Source organism: Rhinoderma darwinii, chromosome 3 (assembly GCF_050947455.1).
Source record: "Rhinoderma darwinii isolate aRhiDar2 chromosome 3, aRhiDar2.hap1, whole genome shotgun sequence".
Taxonomy (NCBI): domain Eukaryota; kingdom Metazoa; phylum Chordata; class Amphibia; order Anura; family Rhinodermatidae; genus Rhinoderma; species Rhinoderma darwinii.
In genome coordinates, this window is record NC_134689.1 from 393,245,793 (window position 1) to 393,268,142 (window position 22,350).

The 22,350-nt window shown below is 43.4% G+C and overlaps 1 protein-coding gene across 1 annotated transcript; it reads right to left on the bottom strand.

Moving 5' to 3' along the window:
* Positions 1-453: 453 nt before the first annotated feature.
* LOC142748358 (vascular cell adhesion protein 1-like) lies at positions 454-15,987 on the bottom strand. Its single transcript, XM_075855445.1, has 5 exons — positions 15,837-15,987; positions 5,543-5,809; positions 3,056-3,370; positions 1,813-2,088; positions 454-862 (listed from the first exon to the last, which is right to left on the bottom strand). Exons 1-5 carry the CDS (start codon positions 15,889-15,891, stop codon positions 744-746), a joined length of 1,032 nt encoding a protein of 343 aa, XP_075711560.1. The 5' UTR covers positions 15,892-15,987; the 3' UTR covers positions 454-743.
* Positions 15,988-22,350: the final 6,363 nt, after the last annotated feature.

Genomic DNA, 22,350 nt, shown 5'->3' on the forward strand with positions numbered 1-22,350 from the left:
CCTTCCTGCACACAGTGATTTATATTTACAGGATGCTTGCATTTAATGCTTTACAGTAACATAATATAGAGAACAGAGCATGCTCACTACATTCTTCCATAGAAGTCAATCGGTCGTTTTCTGACTACGCACTCTATTATGAGCTTAAGGGTATGTGCACACACACTAATTATGTCCGTAATTGACGGACGTATTTCGGCCGCAAGTACCGGACCGAACACAGTGCAGGGAGCCGGGCTCCTAGCATCATACTTATGTACGATGCTAGGAGTCACTGCCTCGCTGCAGGACAACTGTCCCGTACTGTAATCATGTTTTCAGTATGGGACAGTAGTTCCACGGAGAGGCAGGGACTCCTAGCATCGTACATAAGTATGATGCTAGGAGCCCGGCTCCCTGCACTGTGTTCGGTCCGGTACTTGCGGCCGAAATACGTCCGTCAATTACGGACGTAATTAGTGTGTGTGCACATACCCTAATACTTCTCATAGCTGAAGGTTTGTTATAATTACATCCAGCCCAGGCAATATTCTGTGAGGTAAGCAGCCTGAACGCCAAGCTGAGACATTGTAGCAAACTATTAGGACAGGAGAGAGATTTTGGCTGTTGAAGTATTTAGATCACAGAGGATTGTCTAGACTGCATACAATTGTAACAAACTCTCAGCTGTGGGAAGGAGATTTTTGGATTTACCCCTTTAATTATATACTTCACTTACAAAGATGCCCAAGACATAGAAACTGCTAAACTGAATCTCTAGGTTCTGAACTGCAGATTATTGTCTTCCATAAGATAACAGGAGTGATGATGATAAAGACAAGCACTGAGGATATTATGTCCCCTATATGGCTGCGGGGCAGTCCTGCAAAACACAAAATATGGTCATATACAAAATATATAGATAGAGATACAAAAACAGTCAAGGTAATGTCAGCACCTTGTATGTATAAAGCACACAGTGCCTGTCAGACGACAGCTCTGCTGTGACCACTGGGGAAATGAGGGAACCCTGATGTAACAGCTGAGGAAAGAGTGGGGACCCATAATGTAACCAAAAAAATAAAAGGAAAAGCCCTGCTGTGTCCAAGAGGGAAATGAGGAGCTCTGCTGTGACTAGTGGGGGAAGGAGTATAAGTCCTGCTGTGACCACTGGCTACAGAGAGTCGACTCTACTGAGGGGGTGGGAGAGGACACTGTTAATCTCGGAGGTGGGGTATGCTGCTGTCGTTACTGTACGGACATGCAGTAATTGGGGTACATCACATTAACTGCTCTTGGGAGAACCTTGTGACTACTGGAAGTAAGAGGGGGAACAAGGCATTGACTGCTGGAAGGGAGAGGGGGACACTCTGTGAATATGGTTTTGGGAGGTACAGCTACTGTTCTCTGAGAAGAGGTCAGTATGATGGGGGACATACTCTGCCAGTATCCCCACTATTCCAGAAACCATAGTTTCTTGGTGGCCGCCTAATATCTGCTCCTCTATCCGATCTGATCTGAGTAGCTCTCCTTAGATGCGAGGCCTGGTTCTGAGGCTATAGCTGGGTCCTGGTATGTGGCATGGGAGTCCTACCAATCTAGCTCTGCAGGGCCCAAACAAAATATTGTAAAATATTTTGCCATCTTGTTGAGTTCCTTTACACCTGGATCAAAATTGTTGTGGAGACATGACAACCTTTTAGTTGGGACACCATTAATACAGTTGTGCCACCCAAGGATAAGGGTGGTGGACCTCTTGAACATCTAACTAGAAGGATTCTGCCCATAACAATACAGTTGCCGTATTCACTAAAGTTTATATGTTTTGCTTACCTTTGGTTAGAGGTGTGACTTGTATATTCTGGAAACTACTGACCCGTCCATATTTATTTGTGGCCTCACAAGTGTAGATTCCATTATGACTCGGACCAGCCGTGGTAACTAATAATATGGAATTATTTTGAGTGTAAATCACATCAGCCCCAGTAGGGACTATCCAGTGGTACTCAGGGCGAGGAGACCCATCAGATTGACAGGTTATTTTAAAGGCATCTCCTTCCTGGATATTTGATTCAGGCGAAATGGTGACAGAAGGAACATCCGGTTGACCTGAGGATTGTATAAAAAAAAATTTAAATTAGCGTAAGTATCGTTACAAAGGAAAGGTGTTTAATTTGTTTTTTTTGGGTCTTCAGTTTCTTTGAATAATTTAATGTATTACTTTCTCTTGTACGTGTTTTCTGAGTGGACATACTCTCCCTGGTGGTATGTTGACCTTACGTCCTCTTTGAGGACTGAGAAAGTTTCTGATCCTGCAGATTGGCAAGGACTTATTATTCCAAACTTTTTGTAAATATAAAATAAGAGAAGACATAACTTTGTATTTTCGGCCTTGTTCCTTTATTGCACCATTTTCCAGGTTTTTTTAAATGATCACAGGACTGCCGCTCCTTTGATTACAGACTTACAAAATAAATCTTGTGAATGTAGGATTCTCTAAATGATAATAAGGAAAAGAGGAAGATAGGCTCATGTTCGTAGAACTCGATTTTCAGTAGCGTACATAGAAGAAAGAAGGTCTTGAAGCAAGAATCAAATCCCCCCGCCCCCATTATGGTGCTGGATTTTATCACATAGGACAGAAGGGTGCCCACATCTTTTTCATGACACGTGCCCACCCTTTGCTTACGAACAATGAAGTTCCTCCAGATATTCCTTCACAGGTTCTCACCAACAAGTCGAAAAGCAGATGGGACGGCTCAGTCCTGAGCCTCCTCTCTCCACGGGCGCAAGAGCATCCTGCCAGGTCTGCCTCTATGGTATGTACCCTCTCAGGTGTCTTGTAGCCATGGGTTCTACTGAATATTTGCATAGCATTTGAATGTTCCCCTTGGTCAAGAGGGTTTCTTTGGAGAACATCACATTTCAGCCTTCCATAAAATTAAATGAATTCGTATGAACTACAGAATGGTCAATATGTAACTGATGAATGAATAATATAACCGATATGAGAGGACTCCATCGCAAGAGGTCACAAGGAAAGTAGACACTTATTGCTGATTATGGTGGAACTTACCATATGTCCTTACTGTAACACTGGAAGAATTGACTGTGAGAAGAACCCCTGTTGCCGACTCTAAGGTAGTCAGACAGGAGAAGTTCTGGAGATTGTCCATACGACTAGCTAAGACTTCATACTTGGCCTTCACCATCTGTTTTCCCTTTCGCCCATCTTCTTTAAAGGTTGATTTATGGATTACAGTGTTCGCTCTGACCAGCATAATTTGGAGATTCTCCACTGGGGCCACATCATAGACAGTGCAGGTGACCTGGTGGACTTTTCCCTCCTCCAGCTCCTGATCCAGGTCTATTGTCACATTGCTGTACAGGGCTGGAATAAGAAAACAATGGCATGTGCATGAAATATATCACGATCTGTCTACTGGTGCTCTTTAAGGTTGCGATTTACATCCCAAAAAATTCTTACAAGATATATGTTTTTATAGTTTTCCGTTAAGGGGACTCTTGTTAAATGGGATATGCCATAAATATCCTACTGCTTGGGACCCCCACAAAAACCGTATCCTCCATGGCAGAAAAAGGGCGTAGCAGCTAGGAGAGACTACCACCCATGTGCACAACAATCTTCGTTATAGTCTGTGGGAGATTAAGAAACTGCTGACCCTAACAAATTAGACATGTACAACATATACTATGGACGCAGGAAACTATTTTATTTTTGCCCCGCTGCATTAGGAAACCGTAATTGTGTTGAAAATTGTCCTTTTTTTTTTTTAAACTGGCATGCTTTACTTTACTGGCATCCTTTACTGGCATGCTTACAGGACAACCCTGGGGTCCTTTGCTAGTCCCTGAGCTTTGACTATAAAGCCTTAATCTACACCGAATGCTTGGGCTGACGGAGAAGAAACAAGTGGGAAGCCCCTTCCATTTAGAGATGCTGTGATCACAATTGATTGCGGCATCTAAGGGGTTAAACAGCCAGGGTCAGCGTTGCTGTTCTCCATAAATGATAGGCACAGTGCGCCATACAGAACATACTGTCAGAAGTCCATAAGAAAGCTGGAGATTTTCTTTGTTTAACATTTTTGGGGTTATTAGATTTGATTAACCTCTTTCGATAGAGTTATGGTCTCACTTTACAATATTTCCACTTTACAATGGTGGCGCCATCACAAACTAAGTGGTTGTCTAGAAATAGAAATGCATGGATGCTTTCTTCCAAAAACAGGGCCACACATGTCCACAGGTTGTGTGTGGTATTGCAGCTCAGCCCCATTGACTTCAACGCAGTTGAGACACAACCACTATTACTGGAAGCAGCCATGTTATTCTAATCTTGCTGGACAACCCCTTTAACATTGTACAGTAAGGGATCACTGTAATAAGTTAAAGGGGTTTTCCGCGACCGGACAACTGATGACCTATCCACCGGATAGGTCATCAGTATATGATCAGTGAGGGTCTGACAACCGGACCCTGCACTGATCAGCTGCTCCGGCTGCCGGAGGGCACCAGATGTCCATGCCGGAAGCAGATGGCTCCGGTCACGGAATAGCGGCCTAGCTGCTGTACTGCAGCTCTGCTCCTATTCAAGTGAATAAGAGCAGAGCTGCAGTTCTGCAGAAAGGCCGCTATGCAGTGGCCGAAACCATCTGCTTCCGGTTCGAACTACTGCATACCCTTCATAACATCCCACGCCTGGAGGCAGCCGGAGCAGGTGATTGGTGCGGGGTCCGGGTGTCGGACCCACACTGATCATATACTGATGACGTATGCTGTGGATAGGTCATCAGTTGTCCAGTCGTGGAAAACCCCTTTAAGGCCTAGTTCACACAGAGTTTTTTTGGCGCTGTTTTTGATGCGGAAACCGCGCCAAAAAAACAGCCAAAAACGCCTCCCAATGATTTCAATGGGAGGCAAAGGCGTTTTTGTCCGGCGAGCGGAAAAAATGCTTGCAGGGAAAAGAAGCGTCATGCCCTTTCTTCAGGAGTTTCCGCCTCTGCCCTCCCATTGAAATCAATGGGAGCCAGAGAAAGAGTTTTTTTTGCGGTGACAGAGTGCAGGCAGGTCAAAATCTGCCTCAAAATTACTGAAGGAATTTTCAGGCAGATTTTTCTCCCTGCAAAAACTTAGTGTGAACAGTGCCTAAAGGGGTATTGTATGTAAAAACATGTCAGTAGATAACGTTGATAGGGGTCGGTGAGATCGTCATGGCCTTTGGTAATGCACCTCCCACCCCGCAGAAACCGGTCAGAGAGCTCCGAATCTCGTATAAAATGAGAAAGCACCAATGGAGAATCAGTAGAGGTGGAACCCCACAACACCCGATCCCCTGGCATCAAAACTATTACAGCTAAATGTGAAATTCCCCGCTAAGCTTTGCATTCTAGAAGGCCTTGTAAATTAATTAACCAGTGTAGACCAGTCATGGTTAATTCTGGAATGTGGTCCTAGACTTAGAGTGTTCTGTAATTCTTATACTATTTTACGATAGCTACTTACAACATATGAACACTGGATATTGCTGCGTGTCACTTACCATAAGCCCTGACCACCGACTTAGATTCTATGGAGCGTCCATCGTTTAACGTCTGGATACAATACAGATCCGATTTCTCCCAGTCATCAACAAGAACTTCAACCGTTGACCTATTTGAGTCAAACTGAGGAATTTTCTTTCGTAATCTGGTTTTCCAGATGACAGGACTAGGACAGTTAAAAGAGCACTCAAGCGAAATCCATTCTCCCAGTGGGACGAACACCTCAGAACTTTGACTTCTTAATTCACATGGCTCCTCAGCCTTTCCTGAAATCATGGAAGAGAGACCGATCAAAAAGTGATGACCTGACCTCAACCCCATTCAACACCTTTGGGATAAATTGGAACACCTATTACGAGCCAGACCTTCTTCCCCAACATCAGTGTCTGACCACAATAAGGGTCAGTTCACACACAAAACTGATTTTGAAACGGTAACCGTGCCGAAATTAGTGCAAAACAGATGGTCCGAAAAAAGTAGCATGCAATTTCTTAGAGCAGTTTCCGCCTCCGATCTCCCCTTGAAATCAATGGGGGCAGAAAAAACCTGCGGTGCTCGTTTGTAGCATTTTTTTGTGGCGGTCTTTGCATTATCTTCAATAGATTAAAAAAAACTAAACGCAGCATAAACACAGCAAAAAAACGCAAGAAAAAAAAAAAGTTAAACAGCTCAGGCAATTAAAAATCTACCTCAAAATTCCTGAAAGAATTTTAAGGCAGATTTTTTCTGCCTGTCAAGAAACTTTGTGTGAACTAGGCCTAATGCTCTCCTGGCTGAAGGGCCATAAATTCTCACAGACACACTCCAAAATCTTGTGGAAAGTCTTTGGAGAAAAGTAAAAGTGGTTATAGCTGCAAAAGGGGCCCAACACCAAATTAACGCCCATGGTTTTCGAATGGGTAGTCCACAAGCTCATATACAGTAGGTGTGATTGTAAGAGGGGTGAACATGTCTGAGATAAGTGATTGTAGTCTGTGTAACTTGTATTCTGCTGTACTATGCGTATGCTGTAACTGTAGTTTGTTATTACTGTTATCCGTCTGGTTATATTTGTAGAAGGAATATTTTTACTAATGAGTAATTTGACAGATTGTACTGAGCATGCCCAGAAAGCCCAGCAAAGCAGACTGAGGAAAGTTCTAGAAAGCAAGAGGAGCAGCAGGAGGAGGAGCTCTGTGATAGAGGAGCAGGAGGCGGAGCTCTGTGATAGAGGATCAGGAGGTGGAGCTCTGTGCTGTAGGAGCAGACAAGAGAGTGAAGGAAAAGACTGCAAAGAGACTCATGAGAGGAGAGTATAAAGAGAGACTATAGAGAGACTCATGAGAGGAGAGTATAAAGGGAGACTGCAGAGAGACTCATGAGAGGAGAGTATAAAGGGAGACTGCAGAGAGACTCGTGAGAGGAGAGTATAAAGGGAGACTGCAGAGAGACCCCTGAATGAAAAGTCTGGAAAGGGAGCAGAATTTAGAGAAAACTGTGGAGACTGAGACAGCTACAGGAGTGGCTGAGAACTGCTGGGACTGTCCTAAATGATGTAGCAGGTGGGAGCTGAGGAGAAGACTGTGACTGTGACATGTGGAAATTTGCAGAGACTGATATAGTGTCACTGTATAACCCACAGACACTCATTTCATTTCTGAAGTAAAGTTGTGTAAAATCTGCCACCTGTCTGGTTCCTGTGCTCATATATTGCACTGGCTGTGCCACCCTTACATTTTGGCGTAGTCGGCAGGATATAGACAATTACATACAAATATGGTGGCAAACCCATGCTTATCTGCGATGTTATTCCCTATGATGGCAGGTACAGGCAGTGTGCCTAAATACAATGGAACTAACATGCCAGTGACAGAGGGGGCAGAGATACTAAAATGTGCAGCTCGCTTATATGGGGTCCCACAGGCTAATGAAGTGGATCTGGCGATATTACTGCTGGAAGGAGAGGCGAGGAGAGAAGTGCTGCTGGCTCCTGAAACAATCAGAAAAAGTCTGTCTGATGTTGTGGAATATTTAGACTGTTTATATAGAGACACCTCATCTCCCCCTGAACTGAGGAGGAAATTCTTCTCCAGGTGTAAACAAGAAGGGGAAACATTGCTGCAATTTGCACTGGCACTGCAGGAGTTAATGCAGAAGCTCCAGAAGATGGACGCCATTTGTATTGGGCCTGGTGACAGACTGCTGTGTGACCAATTTAGTTTGGGACTGAAGTGCAATCCCTTAAAACAGTTTTTGAGGGGAAGAGCAAAGTCCTGTTCAGATTTAACTTTTCCAAAGTTACTCACAGAGGCAATTAAGGACCACAAAGAAGAGTGTTTTCAGACTGAATGTGAGGTGCAGGAAGAAACCAAAGAGGCACCCCAAGACTGTCTAACAAGTGCTCAAGTGCAGACAAGACATGAATGTAGTGAAAAGTTAATGCCTTCTCTTAAAAACCTAACGGATCAGATAGCTGACCTGAAGAAAAAGGTAATTGTGCCAAAGTATAGTGACGGGCAGCCGCTTTGTTATTCCGGATGTGGCGCTGTCAGTAGGCAGAGTTACCTGCATAAACACCTTGGATCTACTTTGCCAGATATCTCAAAGAATATGGAAAGTGTAACTTCCATATTCCCCACTACCCAAAAGGCGGTGGGTACAAGTACACAGACCATTTGCATTGTGAGTACAACTACTGCCAAGCCAGGGGCATTTATGGTGTGTGAGAGGAATATGCCAACAAGGACGTTTTCAGGAACTGTGCAGTGGTTTAATATGTACAAAGGTTATGGGCTTATTAAGAGACATGATACCAACCACAATGTGTATGTATATTACAGTGGAATTGTAAAGAGACATCCTGATCCGCTTGTCCGCCATTTGAAAATAGGTGAACCAGTGGCATTTAATATTGTTGATGGACTGCAAGGTCCAAAGGTGGATAATGTAACTGGGCCTGGTGCTGCCCCAGTAAAGGCAAATGGGTATCCTGTGCAATGTGTTAGGTGTGCCCTTTATACCAGGACTCCTAATATGGCTGCAGCATTATAGAGGACTACAATGGAAAAACGAGGGGGGAAGTGTAAGAGGGGTGAAGATGGCTGGGATAAATTATTGTAGTCTGTGTAACCTGTATTCTGCTGTACTATGTGTATACTGTTAGTCTGTTATTACTGTTATCCGTCTGGTTATATTTGTAGAAGGAATATGTTTACTAATGAGTAATTTGACAGATTGTACTGAGCATGCCCAGAAAGCCCAGCATAGCAGACTGAGGAAAGTTCTAGAAAGCAAGAGGAGCAGCAGGAGGAGGAGCTCTGTGATAGAGGAGCAGACAAGAGAGTGAAGAAGAGACTGCAGAGCGACTCATGAGAGGAGAATATAAAGGGAGACTGCAGAGAAACTCATGAGAGGAGAGTATAAAGGGAGACTGCAGAGAGACTCATGAGAGGAGAGTATAAAGAGAGACTGCAGAGAGACTCGTGAGAGGAGAGTATAAAGAGAGACTGCAGAGAGACTCATGAGAGGAGAATATAAAGAGAGACTGCAGAGAGACTCATGAGAGGAGAATATAAAGGGAGACTGCAGAGAATCTCATGAGAGGAGAATATAAAGAGAGACTGTAGAGAGACTCATGAGAGGAGAATATAAAGGGAGACTGCAGAGAACCTCATGAGAGGAGAGTGTAAAGGGAGACTGCAGAGAAACTCATGAGAGGAGAATATAAAGAGAGACTGTAGAGAGACTCGTGAGAGGAGAGTATAAAGGGAGACTGCAGAGAGACTCGTGAGAGGAGAGTAAAAGGGAGACTGCAGAGAGACTCGTGAGAGGAGAGTATAAAGAGAGACTGCAGAGCGACTCATGAGAGGAGAGTTTAAAGGGAGACTGCAGAGAGACTCGTGAGAGGAGAGTATAAAGAGAGACTGCAGAGAAACTCATGAGAGGAGAGTATAAAGGGAGACTGCAGAGAGACTCGTGAGAGGAGAGTATAAAGAGAGACTGTAGAGGGACTTGTGAGAGGAGAGTATAAAGAGAGACTGCAGAGAGACTCGTGAGAGGAGAGTATAAAGAGAGACTGCAGAGAGACTCATGAGAGGAGAATATAAAGGGAGACTGCAGAGAAACTCATGAGAGGAGAGTATAAAGGGTGACTGCAGAGAGACTCGTGAGAGGGGAGTATAAAGAGAGACTGCAGAGAGACTCGTGAGCGGAGAGTATAAAGAGAGACTACAGAGAAACTCATAAGAGGAGAGTATAAAGGGAGACTGCAGAGAGACTCGTGAGAGGAGAGTATAAAGGGAGACTGCAGAGAGACTCGTGAGAGGAGAGTATAATGGGAGACTGCAGAGAGACTCGTGAGAGGAGAGTATAAAGGGAGACTGCAGAGAGACTCGTGAGAGGAGAGTATAAAGAGGGACTGCAGAGCGACTCATGAGAGGAGAGTATAAAGGGAGACTGCAGAGAAACTCATGAGAGGAGAATATAAAGAGAGACTGCAGAGAGACTCATGAGAGGAGAATATAAAGAGAGACTGCAGAGAAACTCATGAGAGGAGAGTATAAAGGGAGACTGCAGAGAGACTCGTGAGAGGAGAGTATAAAGGGAGACTGCAGAGAGACTCGTGAGAGGAGAGTATAAAGAGAGACTGCAGAGAAACTCATGAGAGGAGAGTATAAAGGGAGACTGCAGAGAGACTCGTGAGAGGAGAGTATAAAGAGAGACTGTAGAGGGACTTGTGAGAGGAGAGTGTAAAGAGAGACTGCAGAGAAACTCGTGAGAGGAGAGTAAAAGGGAGACTGCAGAGAGACTCGTGAGAGGAGAGTATAAAGAGAGACTGCAGAGCGACTCATGAGAGGAGAGTTTAAAGGGAGACTGCAGAGAGACTCGTGAGAGGAGAGTATAAAGGGAGACTGCAGAGAGACTCGTGAGAGGAGAGTATAAAGAGAGACTGCAGAGAAACTCATGAGAGGAGAGTATAAAGGGAGACTGCAGAGAGACTCGTGAGAGGAGAGTATAAAGAGAGACTGTAGAGGGACTTGTGAGAGGAGAGTGTAAAGAGAGACTGCAGAGAGACTCGTGAGAGGAGAGTAAAAGGGAGACTGCAGAGAGACTCGTGAGAGGAGAGTATAAAGAGAGACTGCAGAGCGACTCATGAGAGGAGAGTTTAAAGGGAGACTGCAGAGAGACTCGTGAGAGGAGAGTATAAAGGGAGACTGCAGAGAGACTCGTGAGAGGAGAGTATAAAGAGAGACTGCAGAGAAACTCATGAGAGGAGAGTATAAAGGGAGACTGCAGAGAGACTCGTGAGAGGAGAGTATAAAGAGAGACTGTAGAGGGACTTGTGAGAGGAGAGTATAATGGGAGACTGCAGAGAGACTCATGAGAGGAGAGTATAAAGAGAGACTGCAGAGAGACTCATGAGAGGAGAATATAAAGGGAGACTGCAGAGAAACTCATGAGAGGAGAGTATAAAAGGAGACTGCAGAGAGACTCGTGAGAGGGGAGTATAAAGAGAGACTGCAGAGAGACTCGTGAGAGGAGAGTATAAAGAGAGACTACAGAGAAACTCATAAGAGGAGAGTATAAAGGGAGACTGCAGAGAGACTCGTGAGAGGAGAGTATAAAGGGAGACTGCAGAGAGACTCGTGAGAGGAGAGTATAATGGGAGACTGCAGAGAGACTCGTGAGAGGAGAGTATAAAGGGAGACTGCAGAGAGACTCGTGAGAGGAGAGTATAAAGAGGGACTGCAGAGCGACTCATGAGAGGAGAGTATAAAGGGAGACTGCAGAGAGACTCATGAGAGGAGAATATAAAGGGAGACTGCAGAGAAACTCATGAGAGGAGAGTATAAAGGGAGACTGCAGAGAAACTCATGAGAGGAGAGTATAAAGAGAGACTGCAGAGAGACTCGTGAGAGGAGAGTATAAAGAGAGACTACAGAGAAACTCATGAGAGGAAAAGGGAGACTGCAGAGAGACTCATGAGAGGAGAGTATAAAGGGAGACTGCAGAGAGACTCGTGAGAGGAGAGTATAAAGAGAGACTGCAGAGAAACTCATGAGAGGAAAAGGGAGACTGCAGAGAGACTCGTGAGAGGAGAATATAAAGGGAGACTGCGGGGAGACTCGTGAGAGGAGAGTATAAAGAGAGACTGCAGAGAGACTCGTGAGAGGAGAGTATAAAGAGAAACTACAGAGAAACTCATGAGAGGAGAGTATAAAGGGAGACTGCAGAGAAACTCATGAGAGGAGAATATAAAGAGAGACTACAGAGAAACTCATGAGAGGAGAGTATAAAGAGAGACTGCAGAGAGACTCGTGAGAGGAGAGTATAAAGAGAGACTGCAGAGAGACTCATGAGAGGAGAGTATAAAGAGACTGCAGAGAGACTCGTGAGAGGAGAGTATAAAGAGAGACTGCAGAGAGACTCATGAGAGGAGAGTATAAAGAGAGACTGTAGAGAGACTCATGAGAGGAGAGTATAAAGAGAGACTGCAGAGAGACTCATGAGAGGAAAATATAAAGAGAGACTGCAGCAGTGGCGTAACTACCGCCGTAGCAGCAGTAGCGGCTGCTACGGGGCCCGCGGCATGAGGGGGCCCGTGTCGCCCGCCGGCACGGGCCCCCACCATGGCCGGAGGCTCCGCTAGCAGCCGCTGTGGCTGCTACAGCGGGACGCCACTGAACACTACGGCAGAGCAGGGAGGTATCTCCCCGCTCTGCCATTAACTGGTTCCCGACCGCTGGCTGTATTTTTACGGCCAGCGGTCAGGGTCCTTAAAACCCGAGCCATAGACTTTCTACGGCTCGGGTTTTAACTTGCTGCCCGTGCGATCGGGCAGCTGAATGTCGGGTCTCCGGCTGTCAGTGACTGCCGGGGACCCTGAGGAGAGGATAGAAGCAGCTTTCGCTGCTTCTGTCTTCTCTGATCACTTGTACACAGTGCTGAATGCGCGCTGTGTACAGGAATAGAGACAGCAGCAGCGGCGCTGTCTCTATTCCTCCCGGTGATCATGTGACTGGTCACATGATCGCCGGGTGCCGTTAGTGGCAGACTGTTGCTGGGTCTTACTAGACCCAGCACAGCCCTATTAGTGACAATCGTCACTATGAGAGGGCTGATTTCCCCTGTAACTGGGGCTGCTGTGCAGCTCCAGTTACAGTGGAAAAACATGGTGTAAAAGAAAGAAAAAAAATATATAAAGTTCCCCAAAGGTCTTTTTTGACCTTTGAGGGACAGACCATAGTAATAAAAAAATAATAAAGTAAAGTGCAAAAAAAATGTAAATAATAAATACACATAAAATACCCACCCCAAAAAAAACGTTCCCCCCCGCCAATCAGTGTTGTAACGCTAGCGCTGACCCAATTACCCTAATATAGACATGTAATATATAAAAATTTACGGTAGACAATGACGATCACAAATAAAAGGTCTATTTTAGGGTAAAACTATGTTATTACCAAAAAAAAAATAGCTGAAATGTAAAAAAGCTTCTTTTTTTACTATTATTTTCAAACTTTATGAATAAAAATTCTAAAATAGCAAAAAAGGTGTGTATAAAAACGATAAAAAATGAAACCTGCATTGTCTACGGAAGAAACGTCGCAAAAATCACGTCGTTAGCCCAACAAATAAAAAAGTTATAGCCATTTAACTAACGCGTGCTAAAAAGGGCTAAACGGTGTCTGATCCTGAAGGCGCAAAATAGAGCAAAAGACATGTATCCCTCCCCCCCCCCCGATCTCCACAGGATAGGGGATACATGTGTGATCGCTGGCATTGATAGGGAGGACGGTGGAATGAAAATCCCCTGAAGTTCTCCATCACAAACCTCGGACTTCTGGGGTCTGTGTCGGCAGCTCCGTAGAAATGAATGGAGCGCCGGTCGTGCTTGTGCGCATGCGTGACCAGCGCCCCTTTCATTTTTATTGAGCTGCGCAGACGCCGGAAGTCAGAGGTTTGTCATGGAGAAGTTCAGGGGACTTTCAGTCCCCCGTTCTCCCTATCGCTGCCAGCGATCACTCATGTATCCCCTGTCCTGTGGATATCCTGTGGAGAGGGGATACATGTATTTTGTAGGACACACTGTAGCTCGCATTTTTTTGGGAGGGGGGACGCTGTATGGCGTTCCCTACAGGGGGGGGGACACTGTATGGCGTTCCCTACAGGGGGGGGGGGGGTGGCTGTATGGCGTTCCCTACAGGGGGGGAGCTGTATGGCGTTCCCTACAGGGGGGGCTGTATGGCGTTCTCTACAGGGGGGGGCTGTATGGCGTTCTCTGCAGGGGGGCTGTATGGCGTTATCTACAGGGGGGCTGTATGGCGTTATCTACAGGGGGGCTGTGTGGCGTTCTCTACAGGGGGATGTATGGCGCTATCTACAGTGGGGGGGGGGGGCTGTATGGCATTATCTACAGGGGGGGGGGCTGTAAAAAAGGCACTATCTACAAGGGGGGGGGGTTGTGTGACACCCAGGGGAGGGGGGGCCCCAGTTAAAAGTTTGCTATGGGGCCCAGTCTTTCCTAGTTACGCCCCTGGACTGCAGAGAGACTCATGAGAGGAGAATATAAAGGGAGACTACAGAGAAACTCGTGAGAGGAGAGTATAAAGAGGGACTGTAGAGGGACTCATGAGAGGAGAGTATAAAGGGAGACTGCAGAGAGACTCGTGAATGGAAAGTCTGGAAAGAGAGCAGAATTTAGGGAAAACTGTGGAGACTGAGACCGCTACAGGAGTGTGACTGAGAACTGCTGGGACTGTCCTCACGGATGTGGCAGGTGGGAGCTGAGGAGACGCCTGTGACATGTGGAGATTTGCAGAGACTGATATAGTGTCACTGTATAACCCACAGACACTCATTTCATGTCTGAAGTAAAGTTGTGTAAAATCTGCCACCTCTCAGGTTCCTGTGCTCATATATTGCACTGGTTGTGCCACCCTTACATGATGGTCAGGTGTCCACATACTTTTGGCCAGATGGTTCTCTGCACCTCCCCTGCCTCTATGGAACAAGCATGCCCTGCCCAAACCTCTGCTATTCGAAATGCTGGGAGTGGTGCTATCACTGTTGCAGCAAAGCCCCAGCTTTCCAAATAAGCTGCATGTGATCATGTATATTGTTGGTCTGATGAGTCGTGGCTCCATTGTTCCACAGTAGCAGAGGGGGTTGAGAGATTTTTGGTGCTGTTTTTCTATAGAGTCTATGAAAAACGGCTCCAAAAACGGCTGAAGAAGTGACATGCACTTCTTTTTCGCGGCCGTTTTGTTACGCGGACGTTTATCAAAATTATTATTATTATTTAGTAAAAGTAGAAAAACCTAAAAATAACTATATCAATTTGATATCGCTGTAATCGCATTGACTCGCAGAATAAAATTAACATGTTTTTACTGCAGGATGAACGCTGTAAAAGCGAAACCCCAAAAACAATGGGGTAATTGCTGTCTTTTTCTCCATACTACCCCACAAGATAATTAAATGGTGCCATTAAAAACGACAACTTGTCCTGCAAGAATAAAATCCCTTATACGACTATGTCAATAGAAAAATAGAAAAGTTATAGCTCTTAAAATTTGAGGAGGGGAAAAAAGAAAATGAAAAATGGCCGGTCATTTAATTTTTGAACACATCGGAGTAAAAAAAAATATATACATTTAGTAATAAATGTAAAAAATGTTTTTTCATCTAATTTTTTTCCCTCCACATGATGCATTCCCTTTAGGCCTTATTCAGACGAGGGTATTTTACGTCTTTGTGCTGTCAGTTGAAATAACTGACCGCACACTGACCCATGCAAATTCTTATTTTGGTCAGTTTTTGCAGACCGTGTCACCTGTTGAAGTCTATGGGTGCATGAAAAACACGGACAGCTCACGGATGACAGGGCTTGCAGAGGAAAAACACAGACGTGAAAAACTGATGACACACGGAAAGAACACTGATGCCACATGGAACTGAAATGCATGAAATACGGTGTGTTTTTTGCGGATGGAAAACGGTTTTTCACGGCATCCGAGTGGCAGCCGATAGTTTTCACGGACCCATTCGCTCTGTGAAAACAGACCTGACTTTCCGATCCGTGGAAAGATAGGTCATGTCCTATCTTTCCGCAGGTCATGGGCAGGACCCGGCCGGCGGACACTATCGTGTGCATGAGGCCATAAGGCCTTACTGATGTCCCTAGATAAGGAGCTGAGAAGCCACTCTGAAACCGAGAACCGTTCTGTCCTTATAACATCCTACACAGAAGACAATAAAGTAATAATGCACAAGTACCCGAGCCCAAAGAGTATTACTATAAGCTCTGCTCACCTATAGATATGAAGGCTACAAGAATTGGTAGCAGTATGAGGTAAAAGCCTTGCATTGCCCGTTCTATTCCTGGTGAAGAGCAGCTCTGGAGTTACAGCAGAAAACAGGCAGATGTGCTGGGTAGTGTTCCCTTCCTGTATTACGGATGACAAGTTTTTTTAACGTTTCCCTTTCTAAAGACAGCCCACTATTGCTGCATCTCAGTGAGAGCAATGCGGAGGCATGAACTGATAGGATTAGATACAGCTATCATGTGTGATACTGTCTGCTGAGCTGCGCATCTAGTTCTATCATGTGTGATACTGTCTGCTAGGACCCTGTATCTAATCTTATCATGTGTGATACTGTCTGCTGAGCTGCGCTTTTATTTCTAACATGTGTCATACTGTCTGCAGGGATCCTGTATCTAATCATGTGTGATACTGTCTGCTAGGACCCTGTATCTAATCTGATCATCTGTGATTCTGTCTGCTGGGACCCTGTATCTAATCTTGTGTGGGATATTGTCTGCTGGGACCCTGTATCTAATCATGTGTGATACTGTTTGATAGGACCCTGTATCTAATCTTATCATGTGTGATACTGTCTGCTGGGACATTGTATCTAATCTTCTCATGTGTGATACTGTCTGCTGAGCCGCTGTTTCTTATTGTTTCATGTCCAATACTATCTGCAGGGACTCTGTATCTAATCATATCATGTGTGATACTCTCTGCTGAGCTGTGTATCTAATTCTATCAATTGTGATACTGTCTGCTGAATCTCTGTATCTTATCATATCATGTCTAATACTGTCTGCTGGGACCCTATATCTAATCCTATCATGTGTGATACTGTCTACTGAACTGCTGTATCTAATCCTATCAAGTGTGATACTGTCTGCTAAGCTGTGTACCTAATCATTTTATGTGTGATACTGTCTGCAGAACTGTATATCCAATCCTATCATGTGTGATACCTTCTGCTAAGGTTGTTGTCTTATACAGTGGATATGCTGTGTCCGATATACAGGGTGGGCCATTTATATGGATACACCTAAATAAAATGGGAATGGTTGGTGATATTAACTTCCTGTTTGAGGCACATTAGTATATGGGAGGGGGGAAACTTTTCAAGCTGGGTGTTGACCATGGTGGCCATTTTGAAGTCGGCCATTTTGTATCCAACTTTAGTTTTTTCAATGGGAAGAGGGTCATGTGACACATCAAATTTATCGAGAATTTCACAAGAAAACAATGGTGTGCTTGGTTTTAACGTTACTTTATTCTTTCATGAGTTATTTACAAGTTTCTGACCACTTATAAAATGTGTTCAAAGTGCTGCCCATTGTGTTGGATTGTCAATGCAACCCTCTTCTCCCACTCTTCACACACACTGATAGCAACACCGCAGAAGAAATGCCTCCCGATCTGACCCCCTTAGACTTTTATCTTTGGTGTCATCTGAAGGCAATTGTCTATGCTGTGAAGATACGAGATGTGCAGCAACTGAAACTACGGATACTGGAAGCCTGTGCTAGCATTTCTTCTGCGGTGTTGCTATCAGTGTGTGAAGAGTGGGAGAAGAGGGTTGCATTGACAATCCAACACAATGGGCAGCACTTTGAACACATTTTATAAGTGGTCAGAAACTTGTAAATAACTCATGAAAGAATAAAGTAACGTTAAAACCAAGCACACCATTGTTTTTCTTGTGAAATTCTCGATAAGTTTGATGTGTCACATGACCCTCTTCCTATTGAAAAAACTAAAGTTGGATACAAAATGGCCGACTTCAAAATGGCCGCCATGGTCAACACCCAGCTTGAAAAGTTTCCCCCCTCCCATATACTAATGTGCCACAAACAGGAAGATAATATCACCAACCATTCCCATTTTATTTAGGTGTATCCATATAAATGTCCCACCCTGTAGATCTAGAGATACACACACACACACACACACACACACACACACACACACACACACACACACACACACACATATATATATATATATATATAATATAAATATATAGTAGTAGTGCAGCTACTGGACAGTGCAGAAACTGTCAGGTTTTTAAGAAACCAGGGAACATGTACAGCAGAGAGGGTTTTCTCTGCTGTTGCTTGGGCGTAAAGCCCGGAATAGGGCCTGGTTTGCTGGAGTGTGAAGGAGAAGGGCGGCTTCCACTCCATACAGACAGTCATGTCTTGGGCTGTCTGATGAGCCTAGTTAGGCTTCACCTGAGATGGCTCTTTAATTGAGGTGTGTGCAGTTCACACAGGGCTCTCAGTCTGGGGAAGACAGGCATGCTAGCCTGTGAGAGTCACCAACGTGTAAGGTAAAACTGCCTATGGTTTGAGGTACTGGGCAGGGTCTCTTAGTGAGGGACAATTAATGTTTAGCTAGAGGCTGGACGGCCTAGGGTTTATTTTGTATGTTTTTTTGTTGTAACACTGCTTGCTGTGGTGAAGACAATAAAGCTAGCTGCGGCTGGTTTCAACTTTTATTCAATGAGTTGGAGTGAACTTTATATGTGTGCCAACCATCTCACCCTGAAGATGGCGATCCTGTGAGCTAAGTGGTCCCCAAAATGTCACAAAATATATATATATATATATATATATATATATATATATACACTACCGTTCAAAAGTTTAGGGTCACTTAGAAATTTCCTTCTTTTTGAAAGAAAAGCACAGTTTTTTTCAATGAAGATAACATTAAATCAATCAGAAATACACTCTATACATTGTTAATGTGCTAAATGACTATTCTGGCTGCAAACATCTTTTTAATGCAATATCTACATAGGTGTATAGAGGCCCATTTCCAGCAACCATCACTCCAGTGTTCTAATGGTACATTGTGTTTGCTAACTGTGTTAGAAGGCTAATGGATGATTAGAAAACACTTGAAAACCCTTGTGCAATTATGTTAGCACCGCTGTAAACAGTTTTGCTGTTTAGAGGAGCTATAAAACTGACCTTCCTTTGAGCTAGTTGAGAATCTGGAGCATTACATTTGTGGGTTCGATTAAACTCTCAAAATGGCTACAAAAAGAGAGCTTTCATGTGAAACTCGACAGTCTATTCTTGTTCTTAGAAATGAAGGCTATTCCATGAGAGAAATTGCCAAGAAACTGAAGATTTCCTACAACGGTGTGTACTACTCCCTTCAGAAGACAGCACAAACAGGCTCTAACCAGAGCAGAAAGAGAAGTGGGAGACCGCGCTGCACAACTGAGCAACATGACAAGTACATTAGAGTCTCTAGTTTGAGAAATAGACGCCTCACAGGTCCTCAACTGGCAGCTTCATTAAATAGTACCCGCAAAACGCCAGTGTCAACGTCTACAGTGAAGAGGCGACTCCGGGATGCTGGCCTTCAGGGCAGAGTGGCAAAGAAAAAGCCATATCTGAGACTGGCTAATAAAAGGAAAAGATTAATATGGGCAAAAGCACACAGACATTGGACAGAGGAAGATTGGAAAAAAGTGTTATGGACAGTGAATCGAAGTTTGAGGTGTTTGGATTACACAGAAGAACATTTGTGAGACGCAGAACAACTGAAAAGATGCTGGAAGAGTGCCTGACGCCATCTGTCAAGCATGGTGGAGGTAATGTGATGGTCTGGGGTTGCTTTGGTGCTGGTAAAGTGGGAGATTTGTACAAGGTAAAAGGGATTTTGAATAAGGAAGGCTATCACTCCATTTTGCAACGCCATGCCATACCCTGTGGACAGCGCTTGATTGGAGCCAATTTCATGCTACAACAGGACAATGACCCAAAGCACACCTCCAAATTATGCAAGAACTATTTAGGGAAGAAGCAGGCAGCTGGTATTCTATCTGTAATGGAGTGGCCAGCACAGTCACCAGATCTCAACCCCATAGAGCTGTTGTGGGAGCAGCTTGACCGTATGGTACGAAAGAAGTGCCCATCAAGCCAATCCAACTTGTGGGAGGGGCTTCTGGAAGCACGGGGTGAAATTTCTCCCGATTACCTCAGCAAATTAACAGCTAGAATGCCAAAGGTCTGCAATGCTGTAATTGCTGCAAATGGAGCATTCTTTGACGAAAGCAAAGTTTGAAGGAGAAAATTATTATTTCAAATAAAAATCATTATTTCGAACCTTGTCAATGTCTTGACTATATTTTCTAGTCATTTTGCAACTCATTTGATAAATATAAGTGTGAGTTTTCATGGAAAACACAAAATTGTCTGGGTGACCCCAAACTTTTGAACGGTAGTGTGTGTGTGTGTGTATATACAGTGGATATAAAAAAAAAAAATACATACCCGTGTTAAGATGCCAGTTTTTGGTCATATAACAAAGTCAGTACAAGATTAATCATTTCAGAACTTTTTCCGCCTTTAACCCCTTCAGGATACAGCCTGTTTTGGCCTTGTGGACATAGATGATTTTTTTCAAATCTGACATTTGTCGCTTTATGTGGTAATAACTTTGATATGCTTTTACCTATCCAAGTGATTTTGAGACTCTTTTCTCATGAGATATTGCACTTTATGTTAGTGAAAAAAAATTGGTCGATTTAAATTAAATATCTATTTGTGAAAAATGTTTGCGAAAATTTGCAAAAATTTGCATTTTTCTAAATTTAAATGTATCTGCTCGTAAAACAGATAGTATTACCACACAAAATAGTTACTAGTTAACATTACCCATATGTCTACTTTATGTTTGCATAATTTTTTTCACGTCCTTTTATTTTTCTAGGACGTTACAAGGCTTAGAACTTTAGCAGCAATTTCTCATATTTTCTAGAAAGTTTCAAAAGGCTATTTTTTCCAGGGACCAGTTCAGTTGTGAAGTAGCTTTTAGTGCCTTATATATTAGAATCCCCCAATAAATCACCCCATTTTGAAAACTGCACTCCTCAAAGTATTCAAAACCACATTCAGAAAGTATTTTAACCCTTTAGGCGTTTCACAGGAATTAAGGCAAAGTAGAGGTGAAATTTCCAAATTACATTTTTTTTGCTGAAATTCATTTGTAATAATTTTTTTTCTGTAACACAGAAGATTTTACCAGAGAAATGCAACTCAATATTTATTGCCCATATTCTGCAGTTTTTAGAAATGTCCAACATGTGGCCCTAGTGTCCTAATGGACTGAAACACAGGCCTCAGAATCAAAGGAGCACCTAGTGAATTTTGGGGCCTCCTTTTTTTAGGAATATATTTTAGGCACCATGTCAGGTTTGAAGAGGTCTTGTGGTGCCTAAACAGTCGAAACCCCCAAAAATGTATCCCATTTTGGATACTACACCCCTCAAGGCGTTTTTCTAGGGGTATAGTTAGCATTTTGACCCCACAGTCTTTTTGCAGAATTTAGTGGAATTAGTCTGTGAAGATGAAAATCACCTTTTTTTTTTCTGCGAAAACATAGAATTTTTTCATTTTTACAAGGAATAAAGGAGAAAAAGCACCCCAACATTTGTAAAGCAATTTCTACCGATTATGGCAATACCCCATATGTGGTCATGTGACGAGCGCCTTTTGGATTTTGGAGCGCAGATTATGCTGGATTGGTTTTCGGTGACATGTCGCATTTGCAACATCCTGGAGGGACCAAAACAGTGGAAAACCCCAAAAGTGACCCCATTTTGGAAACTACACCCCTCAAGGAATTTTTCTAGGGGTATAGTCAGCATTTTGACCCCACAGGTTTTTTGTAGAATTTAGCCGAATTAGGCCGTGAAAATGAATATCAACATTTTTGTCCACAAAAATGTTGAATTTTTTTACTTTTCACAAGGGATAAAAGAAAAAAAGCCGCCCAACATTTGTAAAGCAATTTCTCCCGAGTACGGCAATACCCCACATGTGGTCATAAATGTTTTTTTTATTAGATATTAATTAACGCTTTCAGGACTGATCCTTTTTTGCTTTTTCATTTTCGTTTTTCACTCCCCGCTTTCCAAGAGCCTTAACTTTTTTATTTTTCCATCAATATAGTGATGTGAGGGCTTATTGTTTGCAGGAAGAGTTGTAGTTTATATGAACACCATTTGAAGTACCATATAATGTACTGGGAAACGAAAAAAATATAATTTGCAGGGTGAAATTGGAAAAAAGTGTTTTTGGGGTTTTGTTTTTACGTCTTTCACCGTGCGGTAAAAACGACAACTTTAGTTTTTTTCTGAGTCTCAATACGATTACGGTGATACCAAATTTATATAGTTTTTTTTTTTATATTTTACTACTTTTACACAGAAAAGACTATTTGTTAAAAAAAAAAATATTTAGTTTCATCACATTCTGAGAGCCATAACTTTTTTTATTTTTTAGTCAATTGAGCGGTGTGAGGACTTATTTTTGGCGGGACGAGCTGTAGCTTTTATTGGTACCATATTGTGGTACATACCACTTCTTGATCACTTTTTATTACATTTTTTTTAGAGCTAATGTGACCAAAAAACAGCGCAATAAATTACGTTTTACTTCTGCGGGTCGGTACGATTACGGCGATACATATGTATATCTTTTTTTTATGTTTTACAGCATTTG